Source organism: Oenanthe melanoleuca, chromosome 1A (genome assembly GCF_029582105.1).
Source record: "Oenanthe melanoleuca isolate GR-GAL-2019-014 chromosome 1A, OMel1.0, whole genome shotgun sequence".
NCBI classification, from domain to species: domain Eukaryota; kingdom Metazoa; phylum Chordata; class Aves; order Passeriformes; family Muscicapidae; genus Oenanthe; species Oenanthe melanoleuca.
Window position 1 is genome coordinate 25,921,001 of NC_079334.1, and position 18,401 is coordinate 25,939,401.

At 37.5% G+C, this 18,401-nt stretch overlaps 1 protein-coding gene across 2 annotated transcripts in view; it reads right to left on the reverse strand.

Annotated features, from left to right (window-relative positions):
• Positions 1-355: 355 nt before the first annotated feature.
• NR1H4 (nuclear receptor subfamily 1 group H member 4) overlaps positions 356-18,401 on the reverse strand; it is a 35,165-nt gene continuing 17,119 nt past the window's right edge. The window contains exons 4-10 of one of the 2 annotated variants that reach the window (XM_056516398.1): positions 16,549-16,689; positions 13,092-13,225; positions 12,481-12,579; positions 11,806-11,905; positions 10,713-10,859; positions 1,962-2,075; positions 356-1,033 (exon numbers count right to left, since the gene is read on the reverse strand). In XM_056516398.1, the coding sequence (XP_056372373.1) occupies positions 795-1,033; positions 1,962-2,075; positions 10,713-10,859; positions 11,806-11,905; positions 12,481-12,579; positions 13,092-13,225; positions 16,549-16,689 (974 nt within the window). In that variant the 3' untranslated portion in view covers positions 356-794. Of the gene's footprint in view, positions 1,034-1,961; positions 2,076-10,712; positions 10,860-11,805; positions 11,906-12,480; positions 12,580-13,091; positions 13,226-16,536; positions 16,690-18,401 lie in introns of both variants that reach the window. The other variant, XM_056516396.1, reaches the window with a different exon arrangement.

Sequence of the window (18,401 nt, forward strand, 5' to 3'; positions counted from 1 at the left end):
GCTGGCGGGGCTCGGAGCGCAGCCCGGCACGGAGACCCCCAGCCTGCCTGCAGCATCCGCATCTCCGCGCACAGCATCCAGACACGCTTACCTGATGGTATTTTTGAGAGCCATTAAGCACCAGCAATCAAAGTCATAAAGCAAAATAACCTGTGACACACATTCACAGAGTAAAGATACTCTATAATTTTTACTTCGAAATATAATGCAATTGAAGTTACACGTTACATCATGAAAAGAGTTTTTGAATGTATGTGGTTTTTGTCCATTACATAATTTTTCATCTCGTGAAGAGCTAATATCTTGCACACCTTACATCAACACATTGAGAGTTGAAATGCAAATGACTATGACATTAAACATTTCACCTGGTTTATTACTGTAACTATCTGGAATATATTCTTTGACAGAGGTAAATAAAAGAAAAAAAAACCAAAACACTGCAATGAAAAATTATGAATGGAAACTTGCATTTCCTCATTTCTTTACAGAGGAACAGTAACTGCATCAGCTCAATTGCAGCAGGAATTAATTGGGTTCCCCTGAAGAGCTGGTGGGCTCTTTCTGATCAGAGGGTATAAATACAGAAAAAGTTATACTCACGTGTGAGGATCTGATAGCTATACAAAATTCTGTGCATAGTGAACAAAATGACTTTTATGAATCCATGGTATCTTTCTATAAAAATTCAGTAAAGAAAATATAATGCACCGTGGGATACATTTCTATGAAAATAAGTGCTATGTGGTCCTTTAAAAAGATATTTCTCCTAAAATAAAGTAAGGAAGTATCCATCACTGCACATCCCAGATCTCACAGAGAAGAGGTGTGAATTTGTGGTCGTTCACTCTCCATGACATCAGCATCTCTGCGTGATGATGGTTAAATGTCCGTAATTCTGTGAGACGGCCCAGAAGACATGCAAAGTGTTGAGGGTTATCTGGGTGGTGAAGTTTGCAGACTTTTTGTAGAATATCCAGCAGTGGTTCTTGAAGCCTTTCCACAGAATCTCTGTCCTTTATGTATTGCCGATCTGATTATGATTTTAAAGAAAATAAGTGATTAGCAAATATATGCTCTGATACATTACAATTATTTACACTGAAAAGTTAATATAAAAATATTCAAGTATTTACACTGGCCACTGATGTTCATACCTACTAAGAATAGTTATTTTCAAACTAATATGAAATAAAAAGGTTTTATGCTGTATTTTTGCTTCAGGGTTTTCATGTAAGCTTCTCACGTCTAGCAAGAGAAAACTTCTAACCTTCTCAAAGACTGAAGTGAATTTGGCCAGCAGAGAAGAGTGTACAAGCAGGTCACCAGGGTGAAATCAAACATCTTCATTCTCAGATTAAATTTCTTTGTTGGAAAATATTTGTCTTTTTGTTTTGTTCATATGGAAACATGTCTGGATACTTGGATTGGGAGGAAAAGACAAGGATGGGATTTTTGATGTAAAAAAATTACTTTAGACCCACTGACTTAAAGAATGATGGAAATGCTTCACCTTCCCATCTTTCATGAAACCTGATTTGGAAATCTCCCAATAAAGTCTGAAGACCTTCATTGCCATATTCTATTCTAAGTTATAGGGTTACCCAATTTCCCTCTAAAATATGTGGCATTCCACAATGGTCAGAGGTGATGTGCATGTAGCCACATCTGGGGTTTTCTGAAGGAAGATGTCTGTTTTGCTAAGCGGTGAAGAGATACCTGTAATTTTTAAAAGCACATTATTTAAGCAGTTTTTTCTTTGTATTCAAAACCAAGTGGTGTAGCAGGACATTTGGAATTTCTATTTATGTGCTTATTTTCTGGTTTAACAACTGAATATACAGAATGAGCACGCACATTTACTTACTCCATGTAGAATGTAAGTTTTTACAAATCTCACTTCATGCTCCTCATGCTTTCTTTCCAGTACCACTAATATTTAATTCTGGATGAGAAGTTACCTGGAGACAGGATAACTATGGCTGTGAGCAGTGCATATTCTTCCTGTGTCATCTTCAGCTCTCCAATGCTTTTATAAAAATTAAACATGGGAGTTATAAATTCATCTGAGATACCTGTGAGAGTGAAAAAATAGTCATAGTATGTCTTAATTACTGAAGCACTCTGGTTTATTGCTACACAGTAATTATTTCATATTTCATATTAACTGTCTTGGTGGGAGAAATCTACTACAGAAATCATGATGCAAGACAATTAGTTACAAAAGCACAAGCACACCCTTGTTTTCCAGAGCAAACTAGGCACAGGCAAACACTGCCAATTTCTTTTTGCACGGTTTCAAAGTCTGTCTTTCAAACCATTTTTACTCTGTAGGTTTGTCCATCTGGCTCTTCAGGACAAGTCTCATATGTGGTTTCCTCATTGTCTGCTGATAATCCTCTTTGCAAAGCAGACCCTGTGTTCCCTGTCTCTGCATTAGTTATGTGGAAACCTCTCAGGGTGTATGGTTTAATTCCAGCCCAGCTCCACAGCTAACTAACTGCCTTGGGCAGTTGCTTTAGTTGTCTCCATAAAGACACTTAATTACTCCTTTTATGTAGCCTGAAACTTTCATTAGGTCTAGGATTACCTGTAGTCCAAGATCAACTTGCTTGCAACTACTACTACCTTAAAGCATAAAATAATGTATTATGAAATACAGAGCCAATAATAGCTAAAATCCAGGCCTATTTAAGAATGGGATCATATGATTCACCAGCAGCAGCAGCCTTTGGAGTTTCCAAACTAAGGCATACTAAAGGGACTTCTTCTTGCTGACTTTGTCATCAGATCACAATGTTCTTAGTTAGCCTTAAATTACAGATGTATTCCATCCTGCTCTTTGGGGTAAAAGAGAAGTCCTGTGACATCAAAATTATTCCTATTTTAAATGATATGTGAGTCACTCAGAGCAGACACTAAACTGTTGATAGCGGCTGCTTGCATCCAAACCAGTGGTTCTGCAGCAAGAACCTTTTGGCTCTCCTTGGCTGAAAGGATGGAAACCTCTTCTGCTCCCACAGATGAGGGCCATAGGATCTCTTGTAGATTTAATCTCACTTTTGAGCTGTTCTAGGAGAAGTCTTTATAACTTGCTTCGGAAGTCACATGAAATAATGTGGGTTTGAGCGTTGTGTACGACACAAAGATGAAGTCCAGGGCTAGTGAGATTTGGAGTGCCCCCAGTAGGCGAAATTCAAACTGAAACTCAGCAGGTGGAACTCAAGGAAGGGAAACATGAAGTCATTTGACTCAACTGTGAAACAGTCACATTTTGCTGTGACAGTGAATTTACTTCAAGCAGTGGAATAGTTATGTGTCTCAACAGTGAAAGAATGGTCTTGCAGGGCGTGGTTTATTTTACAGCTGATTCATGTGTTTAGACACATGACATGTGCAACTTATGTTCACTTCAGATTACAAGCCACAAATCTTGTTTCTGTGATGAGTTCAATACTACTGATTCTAAGTCAATTAAGGGGATATATATGATGCAGGTCAGCTCATCCTGTAGAAGTTAATAACACAGCTGGCCTTCTTACAGGGCAAATAGTCATATCGTCTAATGTGCTGCGAGGCTTATGTTGTTAGTCATCAGCATTAACTGCTGAAAATTTTGAATACTTGTTATTGCTCACTTTTGGGGAACTACCTGTCTCTCTATTGGGTGGTTTTAAATGCCATGGTTCCCTATAATATGTAAATAGCACATAAAGTTTGCATGAAAGAAGAAAAAAATAGAAGTAGAAAGCTGGACCTTGAAGCAGAGCAAATGAATTCCTTTCATGAAAATGTGTAGCTCAGCAACAACACAAGAAAAGTCCAAGACAAACTTGATATGTTTAGAAGCCTCTGTGCAAGGTATGCTGCTGGGCACAATCATCTTGACAGGAAACAAGAAATGGTAGGAAGTGGGCTTTGACTAAGACTCCCATCATTTGTTTCTCAAATTCATAATTTTAAGGTTTTTTTCTCTTTTTTCTTTTGAGGGTCAGGTTTGGCTTCAGCTGTATTAATTAATTGTTTTGGTGACCCTAAACTCCTCAAATCCTATTATCTATATAGCAGAAGTAGGATGAAAATAGTGCTGCCAAACAGGATGTGGAAAAACTAATTCAGGTCCTCACTGGTCCAAACAATGCCTAAGCATGTAGTGAAAAAATCTCTGCACAGAAATCTTAGAACCAAACATTAAAAATGAAAGGGTAAACCAAAAAATGAGTATAGATTTGAAAGCAAATGAAATTACTGCAGAGAACTCTGCATTAGTGTATTGCAAACAGAGAAATAAAACCGTAGAGATGAAAGGGAATGAAAAAGGGATGTTTGAGCAATGCAAGTTATTTACCACTTTTCCTGAGGAGAACAGAACTTCAAAATCTTTAAACTGATATGTGTCACAAGACAATTATGAAAAGAATCCGTGAGAAATTAGCAATTTTTAAACTAGGATAATGGAATCTTCTCTCATAGCAGTTTTGCTGTCGAGTTTCCCTGCTATTACTTCATCTTCCTGTATATGAGTTACACAGATTGCTTTCTGTCACAAGAGGGGGCTGTTTTCTAATGTGATTGTAAATGCTTCAGTTTGGATTTAATAAGCCCCAACAGAAAAAAAAAAAAAAAAAAAAAAAAAAAAGCAGGAAACACAGGAAACAGATGTTTATAGTTCTTTTTTTTTTTTTTTTTCCCTATCTACTGTATGAGATGTTTCCATTTCAATTCAGATTATCAGAACAAGAATTAAAGGTGATTTGGTGCTTGTATCTGAAAAAGCTAGAAAATAAATGAGTTACATGATTTTTCCCAATGTTACTGCTACAAGTTATAGCTCGAAAGTGAAAAAAAAAATCAAATAGATGAAATTATATTTCAGGCCTCATTGAGAACAGAAAAGTTAGTTCCGCCTAACCCTCTATATTTAGATCAGATGAAAGCCCTGCACAGTGCTGTCAGGCAGGCACAGCTTCCTGGTCACTGCTAATTGTGCCTCCTTCCTAATTTTCTTCAAAAAGGTTTCAAAAACCTAGTTTCATGCAGCTTTATGGCAGTAAGAGCATGTTTATCCTTCATATGTCCTTGGGCATCTTTCTGCTTTATCTGGATTCCTACTTAACCCAGCTCAGCCACCTGCAGAAGATACTGCAGATAATTTGATTATTTTGTTATGTTTATGCATGTCTGGCTGCAAACCCAAGCATGGTCTGTGGGAAATACAAGCTTTACTGAGTGCAGCTTTGCAGCATCAAACTAGAGCAGATTTAAACCCATGGACATTATTCATTCAACATCCCTTGCTTGCACAAGTTCATCCCCATCTGTAGTTCAAGACACAGCATTACTTTAGACCTTGTCTTTTTTAGAGTTTTATTATGATTTCTCTTTAATGGTAAGATGACTGATACCTTCATAATGTTTGCAGTTTCAGGCCATGAATAATTATCTGTTTAACATAATCCTGGAATACTTGTATTTACTGTGATATCAAGTCAGTATTGCCAGCTTTTTGAGACAGCATTCTCTCTTCTATTTTGGCCATTTTGCAAAACTGAATAATTATTCTATTGCAAGAAGAAAGCTTGAGACTAAATGCTAATTAACAGTAACTAGCACAGTGTTAATTATATAGATAGAGATTGTTTTGGCTTGATAAACATTGAGGTGTTAGTGAATATGAAACCAAGGGTATATTAGTAGCTGCTTTATGCAAATTAAATATTCTAATTACTCACAAACTTACATTTTATCTTTCACATTATTCCATCTACCAGAATTGCTTTTCATGCTGCTTATTAGTTCTCCCTTCTGAGCTATTCAAATGCATCAAACTGACCAAATTCACCCCCTTGATGCTGAGTGCCAAATGAGGGGAAAATCTAGCCAGGAGAAAAGACACACCAGAGCATGGGCACATACTTTTCTGCCATTATCTTGTAGGTGTTAAATGGCCAACTTAAATGAGACTTTAGCATGTGCTGAGCAGAACTCACAACTAAGTACTAAACCCCCATCTTCTTTAAAGCAATCCATAGGACAGGACCTCTGTTAAGCCATAACTGCAAGCAAAGAAACCTTAGTTTAAAAAAACCAACCAACCAAACAACAAACCAAGCCTATAAGGAGATGCAAATGACCTTTCCATATATCCTCCTTTAGCTGTGGCCTGAGTGCCTGCAGTCAAGACAGAAATGTCTCTGGCACACAGTAGCAGCATCTGCACTGCCTTGAGCTAGTCTTCATAGGCAGAATCTAAAAAAGTTTTTGGCCTGAAGAAGATGCAGAAGAAAAGAGATTGGGCCTCTGACATATGTTCTTGCTTTCATGGGTATAGCTCTATCCTGTAGATATAATTTAAATGATTTTAGCAACTTCATATGTACTTCAGGTACCTAGCACTGGATGATTCTGTGTGGTAGATCATGCAGGAAAGCTGCGTGAACAGAAAAGTTATTTCCTATATTTTGCAATTTAGAGTGGTCTAAATTTCTAAATGTTTTGGGCAGTGTGCCAGTTTTGCCTTGAGTCACAGGATGATGTGTCTCCTTCCACGAGGATGCACATGACCATTTGGAGGGTTAGACACTTTGCACAGTGAAGATCATTTTGTTTCTCTGCACAAACCCCAGCACAAGGGGGTTTGAAGCACCACCCTTTCTCAGTACTAATAACCAAATTAGAAAAGACAAGGGCAATGGAAATTATTAGGTATCCATGTTCCAACACCAAACCTTGCTTTAGGTTGCAGGAGCCTCTTATCCAAACCAATGGGAACTTTGTATCCCACATTCAATGGAAAAAGGTGGCCTCCTGCCAATGCTTTGAAAGTGCGGCTATTCCTTTTTTTTCCTTGGATCTGAGTGTACTTCAGCACCTGTAACCCATCCAGGAAGACAACAGTGTATTTCACAATGTCAGAGCTCCTGCTGCCAACTTAAAATTTGGGTCCAGATTCTTCCCTTTCTGTCAATATCAGTACTTTATTTCCCAATACTCCAATTCCTAGAACTGCTCTGTAGAGTAATATGACAAAATAAAAATCCCTGTCTTTTCATGACTACTGAAACCTAGGATCTTCAGCAAAACAAACTACAAATGCTCACAGAGAAAAATTTCTGTATTTCAGTTCTGTTTTTTAAAAATACTGTACTGCTCAATAATGAGGGGTTCAAAATAACAGAAAAACACTAAGAATTAAATGCCTAGAATGTCAGCCTTTCACAGAATGAGTCAATCACACCATGGTATATGCATAATGCAGCATTAAATAAGATGAGGAAATGGCACCAACTCACAGCAACATTAAACAAAGGTCTGTATTTCTCTTTAGGTCTCAATATTAGGGTGAGTAGGAGAGGATTTCAGTCACAGGAGCACCGAACCTAATGTGAGGATTTTCATATCAGCTTATAGAGAAAGCCCATCAGGGCTCAAACAAAGGCAGTCTGAGGTGCAGCAGGACTTGAGCAATATGCACAAGCTGAGAAATAAAAATACACCTCATCAGCATGAGAATGAAAATGAATGCTGATAATGCTCAAAGGTCATCACCACCAGATCTCTGACTTCTTTATCAGAAAAAAAAAACCCTAACATTCCATACAGTCAGACTGGAGAAGACATAAATATTCATAGATGAGAGCAGCTTCAAAGTGGACATGGTGGCAGGTGACAGAAGTGTGGACAGCTTGTGACTTTTAGGCAGGACCACCACCACCCTCCTTGATTTTATGGATAAGGCATCAAAGCTTGACAATAGAACTTATGTGATATTCAGGCATTAGTCTGTACCTGAAAATATACAGACAGAAAGAAATTCTGACTGACAGCAATAATTTATGGCTGCTGGCATGACAATGTTTAGGACCTCACTAGAAGCCACAAATAATCCTGATGCTGTTCCTTCATTTGTTACCTATAATCTTGATTTTTAAACTCCCACTCAGCCATCACTGAATTTCTTCCATGCTCTCTATTGTCTTTGCATGTTTCAGTTTGCTGCATTTAGCCCCTTTTATTTCTGTGTTTGTTTGGTTTTTTTCCAGTGAGGCATATGGAAAAAGAGGGGTTTAATCTCTTCTGGCCATTCTTATCTCTTGGACCACATGATAATGGGCAGCTGCAGCTTTTAGTAGCATTTGTCCTTACTGGTTAAGGCTGGAAAGGATTGCTTACATTTCTACTTTAATGTCACATTTGTTAAAGGAAAGCTAGAGCCCTGGTCTTGATTCCTATGACATGCAGGGGTGTGAACTGCAAAATACTTAACAGTTTTAATATTAAATATTTGTAATATTTTATTTTACTATGATTTATATTACATATCACTGAAATACCATTGAAAGCTGTATGTGTAAACAATGATAACAGAAGAATTTGGATGCCTTTCTTTCATTTTGTCTAAACTTTTACACATGAAAACGAGGATTTAAGCCACAAAAATATGCTGTTTCTGTAGTAAATATTTTAAAACTATTTCAAAGTTTCATTTATTTAGAAGTGAAATAGTTCCAGTAGCAGTAATTAAACTACAAATGCAAAGATTTACAAGCTGCTTTTTTTATTGTCACAGCCCCATTAAATGCAGCAAAGGAAAATCTTGTGAAGTCGGTTTGAATTTGCACTAAGTAGAAAGATAAAATATAAGGGAAAAGTTATTTTATTCTGTATTCTGGCTATTAATAGAAGGAAAAAATGCAGTCAGCAGCAATAAGCTGGATAATACATTATCCTCCTGTAATACACAGAGGGGGAAGTTCTAACATCAGTATTTCCTCTCATGCCTTCAACTTGATCCTGGCTTGAGGGTAGATTTTTAGAAAGCCTCTTCTAAGAGCAAGAAGATACACATTTGTATTTATTCATGCATACACATTTAAAAAGTTATTGTGTTTCATTTCTTGGGAACTGTTCACCCAGGGTTTTTGGTCTAAGAATTTGCTTTTAATTTACCCTGGAGTTTTCTCCCCACAGAAAAAAAAAAAAAAAAAAAAAAAAAAAAAAAAAAAAAAAAAAAAAAATTGCTGTAAATCTACCACAGTTGTTACTTTTCTTGAAATTTCTACACAAATTTCTTCTAAATTGTTCTACATTAAATGCTTTTTTAAAAATCTGCAATATCCCTTAATACTAAGGCAGGATACAATGTAATATTTCAGCCAGTTGTGTTATCATGAAGTCAAAGCACAAACTTTCAAAATATAATATTGAATCTCATCTGGATTCAGTAGTCGCAGAGAATTAAAAGAATATTTTACAATTATGACTAAGGAAAAATTATTGATATGACATAATGGCTTATGCAATGTTCTGGATTAAATATTTACTGCTTTTGGGGTTTTTTTTTAATGAATAGTTGATACCCTGAACAAAGAAGCTTCCTACTCATTGTACAGATTAGAGAAGAGCAGCTTTCATTAATCATGTTGCCATATGGATTCATTTCTCTGAAACCTATTTTTGTCAAAAATGTGGGTTATAATCCAGTAAAAAAAAATCTCTTAATGAAGACATTTGGACCTGTGACAACTCATTACAGTTTCCAGGAAACATATCTGGCCTTCTTGGCATAATTCTCTGCCTGCAGAACCTGAACCAGAAGCTATTTATATCACTCTGGAAGTCACTGCTTCCAGTCCATTAAATAGTTCCCTCTTAAACTCAATCAAAATGAAAGAAATATAAAAAACTAATAATTGTAAATGAGTGTGCTAAACCAAAATAAATACATATGTTCAGCTAGTGAATTATTCTCAAGTTTTCTGACTTCTTTTCAGTGAAGCAAATATGTAAGTTTTGGATTATTTTTGCTTATACCAGGAGTACTTTCTGAACTGAGTTCAAGCCCATTTCCATGACTAGAACTGACTAGTTCTTCTGTCTCTTCTCCTTCTGATCCTTAAAAAGGAAATTCAGAAGCCAGAATCTATAGACTGACTCTCTTATTCAGAATTGTTGATCTATTTGAATATTCATTGATAGGTATCTGAGGGTTGGATAAAGCTTGCTGGTCAATACAGAAAAAGGCAAAACATTCAGTAGTGCATTGGTGGAGCACAAACAATGCATAATCATGTACAACACCACTTTCTCTAAGTAACAAACATCTAGCCCCATTTGGCTTTTCATGATTATTACAATTTATGTCTAGAACCAGTGGAATTTACCAGAGTCATTGAGATTTCAATGGACCTTAAGAAGCAAAAAACATACTGAGAACATGCTATATTCATAATTCTTCTTTGCACCTTGTTACATGTGATTCAATTTTACCAGAACAACCCTAAGAATAGGTGCTTGCCTTCAGTCATCTTCAGTAATATCCTAAAATCTTTTTTTTCTTTTCTTCATATAGGGATTGTCTTTGAAACCATGATTACCAATACCTTACCTGAACAATTTGAAATGGTAATAGTTCTTCTTTGTCCTTCTTTCATACTTTTCATTGGAGACATGCACTAGGTTTATTTGATGCAGCATTACTCATAATAGTTGGGATGTACTTGTAAAGAATCCTTTACCTTATGAACTTTAGACTCAAGGCTCAGTTAGATTTGTTCTAGTTAATGTAAAGAACAACATTCAGATAAATCTATCTCAATGCTACTAAACCATCTTGCTAGCTTCCCAAGGCCCAAATACTGACACAGAAGTGCAGTGGTGTGGTTTGGTTTTGGGGTTTGATGGGGTTTTGCCCCATGAAGCAAGACACCTACCACTGTTGCGAATTCTTTCTTCTAGAAGGACAGTGTGCCCCGTGGGAAGCTTCTTGCTGAAAATCTCAGCTGAACGCAGGAACATGGCTTCTACTGCTGAGCCCTTCAGCAAAGCAATCTGGTCTTCATGATCCAGGGTTTGGAAGCCTGAAGACACAGTAGAGACAAGTCAGGCAGCAGAAACAGCTCCCACTTCTTTCTGTCCTGAAATTCCTGCATGTGAGGTGCCACACACCTGCATAACCTTGATGGTGGTGTCACTGGGGCTGCTAAGTGCTGCAGACATTCAAACCTGGACTTCAGAAAATAACACTGATTTGAGCCTCCCCAAAGTTTATGAGGATTGCACACGTATTTCAGTGCTCATGGTGCTTTTAGAGGATAAGCAAAGTGTGGTGTAGCATAACCAATAGTGAGAATTCTGTCTAGCCTGATGCTGCTCCATAATATCTTCTGTCATGTTTCCACCAGAGCTCTCTATACTCCTTTCCCACTGCCATGCTACTTTCAGTGTTAGAATGCACCTTCCTCAGTTAAAAGGGACCTCTACCATATCTCCAGTGTTCAGTCTTGAGGTAACATGAACTTGAGAGTTAAAAAATGCTGATAAACCCAGATGTTCAGCACTTGTCCATAACACACTGTGCACAGACCATAAATATTTGCCACCAACTAGAGAAAGGTCTTGTGTGAGACTCACAATTCAGTGGATGTGATAACCTAGAGGCATTGCTAGAAAGGCAGCAAAGGGAATGAAGTAGAGTCTAGCAAGTGTTAGTGGTAATTTAGAGGCAGAATATTTGGCACTGAAGCAATATATAGAAATAAAATCTCTCTACAGACACAATCCCTTCTCTGAGTATTTTCTTTGTCAATAGCTAAGGGGTGCTGCATATTGGAGTAGTAGAGTTTGGACTGTTCAGTCTAGTGAGCACAAAGCATCTTTTCTTTATACAGTATCTAAACAATGTGTAGAAGGATCAGGTATTTTAAAATAGTCTTTAAAATATACACAAAGATTGCCAAAAGACAACAGATAGGTATGTAAGCATTGCAGTAACAAAATTTTCCCCAACATGCAGGATATATATACCTGGTAGTTTTTTGGTGAATTCCACAAGAACCTGCACATGACTGGTGGCCATTTCTGTTAAAATCAGAAAATTTCCTTCAGCGCTGAATTCCTCGTTCAACTGTAAAAAATCAAACCAAACAAAATCTGTTAATTTTCACTGACATTTCATATTTAGGAGCATGAAATCAAGACTAGATTTTTTATTAGACTGGACCAGGCAAGAGTTCCATCAAACACTTTAATTTGTCTCAAATATTGTCAAAATCAAGTATTTTGGAATGCAACATAAGAAGTAGACAGTGTCTCTAGAAAGTATTTTCAGTATTCCAGGCTGGTGTCATTGCAGAAAAGAAGCTTGACAACAAGTCAAGCTCAAATCACTGCTTACACTGACAATGAAAAAAAAGTTGTTCCAGTCAGCAAAGGTTAGATTTGATCATAGAAGTCTTATTCTAGAGTTGAAAGAATTTTCTTAACATTTAATTTTATTTAATGTAATTTAATTTGAGTGAAGATGTGGTCTAATTGTTGACTGAATGGGAGAGATTCTGCCCCACTTTCAGCATATTTAAGTGTAAGCCCACAGTTTGCTCAACTTACTACACCTACTTATCCTGACTACAAATATTTTTTGCCTTTTAATCCTCAGTTTCTTTATCAGTGTTTCAAAAATGAATTTGTCAATATACTTACTAGTTTTTTTGACACTTCCTGGGGTATTTGTTGTTTACTGTATGAATCCATAATATAATCAAGAAGTTTCTGCTGTTCTGGGGTAAGTTCTATCTTCTCCTATACTGGCAAAAAGAAAAAAAAAAAAGCTCATCATGAAATGCAGTCATAGTAGCATCTCTTGCTTGAGGCAAAAGCTATACATCTGTTTTTCACCATTTGGAAACTAAGGAGATAATGAGTTTGCTTGCTTGTCACTGATGCTATTACAGAAGTGTACAGAACAGAGGTGTATAATGCTTTTAACTGCATAGGTTTGTGTGGTTAATTATCAGAAATAAGGGAATGTTTAGCAAATTACTAGGTATGTTCAAGTTTTAATATCATACCTCACTGCATGTGATATATGTAACACAGAAAAAACACTGCATGGATGTTACAGATACTTTACAGGGTTTTGGCTAAAAATATCAGAACTACTACACTCAAGGTATTTCCTTGACTTAGTGGAAGGTAGAGTTTTAATCAATAGAGGTAGATCCAGAGGGTTTTCAGTAATCTTTATTCACTGTACTAGATGCATTTAACAAAAATCACCAGTACTTTGTGAATAATTACAAGAATTCTCTTACCCTATATATTTTAGTTGTAGAAGTGACTTGTTTCACATCATGGCCTTCATTGTCTTCACTGACTGTCTGATCTGGGGGCTGCTTCACATTTTTCCGTAGCCTTTTTGACTTGCACTGTATCTCTGTTAAGAGACCTAGGACACAAAGCAATTGGATTTTTATATGCCTGAGGCACTGAAGAGCAAAACAGCTGGTTCTGCTGACCCAGAATCCACACACTGAGCATGTCAGGGGTCTTGCTTTGGACCAGGTCTGATCTATTCTTACAGGCAAAAAGCCATTAGTGATGGGAATATACTGGAGAGCAATAAACAGGAACAACTGGAGGGCATAAGATAATGTCCTTTTGCTCTGATCCAAAACAGTGATTGAGGTGCAGCTATTCTTACACAAAGGGCATTGGATATTTTCAATAATCTTTAAGAAATATTAGGTCTGTTGTGCAGAATCTTTGGAAAGAAAGCCCGTGCAGAAGAGGGGACTCTGAGGACTTTAGCCATTACTGCACCACTACACAGGTAGACCAACAGCTGAAAACATAAACTGAGAAGTACCTCAGACTGGCAAACCTACCTTTAAAATGCATTTATTTAAGAAGTTACCCTGATGGTCTTGGTTTTCATTGTATTAGAGGAGTGCATAAAGCCCTGGTTTTATTAGAGAGTTTCACTTGCAAAAAGGGATTTTTGTATTTGTGGTTTTTCCTTTAGTCATTTTTGCTTCTAGACTACATTTAAGTACCTTGAACCAGGAGGTATCCTTGTGTGGATGTCATAAAAAACTATCAATTTTCTTGTGCTAACAAAAGGAAGGAGCAGTAGGTACCCTATACAATCTGTGGAAGATGGTCAGAAATCACAAATGAAAAGGTAAACACCTAAGTATTCATCTAAAATAAAGCCTGCCTTTCTCTCTCTCTTTCTTTCTTCCTCTTTCTTTCTTTCCTTTCTTTCATTCATTCAATATTCTTCCCACTCTTCACCTTTAAAAATGCAGAGCAGGAAAAGAGGCTCATTCAGTGAGTATATGATGTGGAGGAAGATACCATGAAACCAGTGAATCTTGTTGTGAATGTTTTTAATTTCCTGTTTAAGCCCTATATAAAATGACCTACCTGAACTGCTGAGAGAAGAGGAAATTTACATGATTAAAATAAGACCTGCAAAGAATACCTTGAAAGGAGGGAATAAGAATGATGGAGATAATAATTGGTATTGAGCCATGTAATTTGTGGTGCCACACAGCACCATAGATTTCTCTTTCTAAATTATTCAGTGCATCCTTTGGTGCTGTTAATGGGCTTGTGCTGTTTTCCACCAGCTTAGGATCTGGTCTACTGCCTTCGTGGGGAAAATTTGTTTTACATTTGCCTTAAGCATTAAGGCAGATTTTTCTCATGCTTCTTGCTACTAAGTGTTACCTTGATATCTTATTCTGGCTCCATTTAAATCTTCTGAAAAACTTGTGAGTGTGACAGAACATCACTTTTTAGCTCAGAAATAGCTAGGTTTCAATGGGTGTAAAATTCCAGGCAGAGTGGTAGAACCTAGGTCTTCCCTAGGTAGACATTTCACCCAAGAAACTTGCAGTTTAAATCCAAATGACAGCAAATGACTGAAATTGATGGGTAGTAATTTTGGTCTGTCTGTAGTTTGCACATAAAGGGCAGGAGAAAGATTGTTGAGCAGCTGTGCCATAAATATTTATAATACTTTAGCTCCTTGTTCAGAGGAAAAAAAGAAACCACAGAGCTTGCAATTACAATCCTACAAAATGAGTAAGTGAAACAAAGTTCAAGGTAACCTTTTATTTCCTAGTCATATTTTTTCAAATAAATGCCCTATACTACTAGAAGTTTCATGTTTTACTGTCCTAGATTGCCTTGAACTAAAAGCAATTATATGACACACTCCTACTTTAAAGCCATTAAATGGTGCCTTGCCAAACATCCTCATTGCAGTGCATTAGAGCACACTTATGGTTAAGTCATGAGCAACACAAGATACCCTGTGTTTCCATTGCAGAGGGAGAGTCAAATGGCAGCAGCACCCACTGGCTTTTGTTTCTTGTATGCCAGCCTGTGAAAATGATAGGCCAGTATAAAAGTTTCATGTGGTCCCAGTCAGTATTATTTACACTGACCTGTTTGGTTTTTTTCAGCAGTGGCTTGTTGGGCTTTTTGCTGCACTGAGTGACTCAAGCTATTTTGAATCCTCAAAATTTTGAAGCAATGGATCAGGGGTGAGCTCCATAGGGGAGTTATTTTCCTCTGACAATGCAGGACTCATAGAGTTCTTCCATCAAAGTGTGCTCATATATTTATGTATTGCACAAGAATATGTCCTATCTCAGGATCTTTGCAGCCTGTTCAATTTGCAGAATGAAAGATTAATTACATTATGCTGGCAACACTTTTGAAATAGTGATGGAGCTTATTGTTTCTCATATAACCCACAGTTACTATAGCATCTTCTGATCAGATTGAAGGATAGAAATATATTAAAAATTCCAAGTAGATTAATTTCCTGTATGAACCTAAATTGATTTCACACATATGTGTATGCTAAAGGGACTGGAGCCATCAAAAAAAAAAAAATTGTAATCCTATTCATGGAAGGCAAAAGAGCAGATGCTTACAGAGTGTTTTCAGGAGCAAGCTTACAAAAATAATGCAATAACTCAAAGAGCAGCTTTAAACATGTTAAAAGTTGCACTCCAATATCCCCATTGTTCTAAGTTATCCAATTTGAAGCTCAATAAAATTTATAAACTGTGAGTCTGAATAGGATATTTGTTTTAATATGAAACATTATTAAAATCCATTGGGTTCATGTCTGGAGACCTATATGTCTGTGAGTTCTACCTTTGTGCCTATATGCAAGGCAGGAAAATCTACAGCACCCCAAGAAAAGCTAATGGGACTATAAAAAAGGGCTAGCCCTTACCCAGCTTTGCCTGATTGCTGGGTGAGGTCTGGGAACATACATTTGGCAAATCCACAGAAACTTCCTGCTAAAAACACTCCTGCTCTTTTCTTGAAAACGACATTGTGTGTGTGCCAAAACTTTGACTTTGCCAGCATGAACTTGAGTGGGGAAGCACCAGAAAGAGTAGGACAGAAAAGTGCCAGGACTTTCCTGCTCTGGCTTCCATAACACTGCAAAATCCTCACTCCTGGGGAGTCTCCCCTAGACTCCCTTCCCCTGCTCCTTCCCACTCCTTCACCATTTGCTCAGCTCCTACGCCCTCACATCCCTGACCACCAATTAAATCCCATGGTTAAAAGTGCATTTGTCTTTCCACAGGGTTTGATGCACAGGCACAGCATCTTCTTTCATACACCTTCCACCTGCCAGATGACATCTTTTATAACTTTATTATCAAACCCAGACCACTCCAGCAAGTACAGTACTTAATGCACACTCTGACTAGATGATGCAAATACCTGTATACATACATTCAGCCAACATGCCCATCTGCTTGCATTTCCTCAGACGGCACTCCTGGCATTTTCTCCTCATGTACATGTCCATCTCACAGTTGCCTCCATTTTTACACTTGTATACTGCATTTTTGGTGATGCTTCTTCTGAAGAATCCTGCACAAGACAGCAGTGATGTAGATGAAAGAAAACACTCAGAAGCAAAGTCATCGAGGTGAAGTTCACCTCCATCTGCACTGAATTTTCTGAATGATACAAGTTCTGCCAGACCATCAGTTTCTTTCAGTGCCTGGATGACTACATTCTTGACACTTGTACTGACAACAGTATCCAAGTCATATAATTTAATAAATGAGCCCAAATTCAGACCCAAATCTGAAACCTGTCAGCAGCAGGCTGTACCAGCATTAGAGCCGTAGGGTGATACCCTACAAATAGCCAGTGGAAAAAAATTGAGTCTGTTAAGCCTCTTGAGGTACAGAATGAGAAGAAAGAGAGATGAGTAACTCTTCACCCTTCCCCCAGCTCACTGGAGCAACAGAAGCTCCCCATACTGCTCTGCTCACCCACCCTCAAGTTTAATAGGGAAGCTGCACTGTATCTGCTTTTTGTAGATGTTGCTCCATCCCTCTTTACAAGATACTCCAGCCTTATTCACTAAGTATTGTCCACTTGATGAGTAAAGTAATTCACCTAATTTTACCTACACAGGCAGTTCTACTGGTATTGTTACTGGATTCACTCAAAAATTGCACAATAATTACTTCAAACCAAGTGATACAAGAAACTGAGAGGACCCTTCCTGAGTCTGTCCAAATCTCCTATTTGGCTGCAGCCCATCTGTGAGAGCAGCACTGTGGGCAAAACATGGGGTACATGAGATACTAAATGTGATTAAATAAGGGTCATCACAAAGCAACAGAATCTTTGCTGTCAATGTTCCCTGGATTTTTAGTGTTACTGACTGTGTCATTGTAATCTTACATTGCCCTTCACATGGCAGAGACTATTTAGCATCAGTACAGTGGCAATCAGTTTTCTTCCCCATGTGAGGGCAGGTTTCTGAAATGAACTCCTGGGAGCTTCTGCTGCCACATAACTGATTTATACTGTGCTTCAAACTAGGGCTCTGTGTACATTTATATTAATCAGAGATATTAAAAAAGCTTTTGCTTTCTTATCACCACTGCCTGGCAAAGCTATTGTTCTCCAACCTGGCACTCTGATGCATTAAGAGAGGGACCAGATAAGAGCCAGTCTCCCATACTAAAACCATACAGCAAATTCAGTTGTGAATCTAAAGGACTGTCTGTGTGTTTGCAGAATTGTGCATTGTCAGATGACAATTTCCCAAATTTGACCCATGGTTTTATAGTTGCCTAATCTCTTCCAAGCACCAGTGTGTAGCAACCAGTAAAACAATTCCACTACCTGGTCACAAAAAAATCTGGCATTTCTCTGAATCTCCAGTAATTCCTGCTTGAAATCTCTTCCATGCTGTCTGTTTTATTGGCTACTCTTCAAACAAATACAGTTGACTGGCATCACTCTCTTTTGAAATGCAGATTACTTAGAACCTCCAGAAGCCCCAGGCATTATTTTTATTCATCACTCACATGGTTTTAATACATTACCATTTACTGATCAGGGAAGGGAAAAAAGCCTGGATTTAAGCTGTAAATTCTCACTGTCAGTTAAAGGCAACTGCATCTGCTTTATATAATTTAAAGTTTCATTTGTAAATTTTAAATTCTATAGTTTATAATACATTAATTAGTAGTAAATGCTGAAAAGTTCTGCACAAGTATTTATAACATTCTAAGACTGATGACTTTCTCACTTAACTTAGACACACGGTATGCATTTAC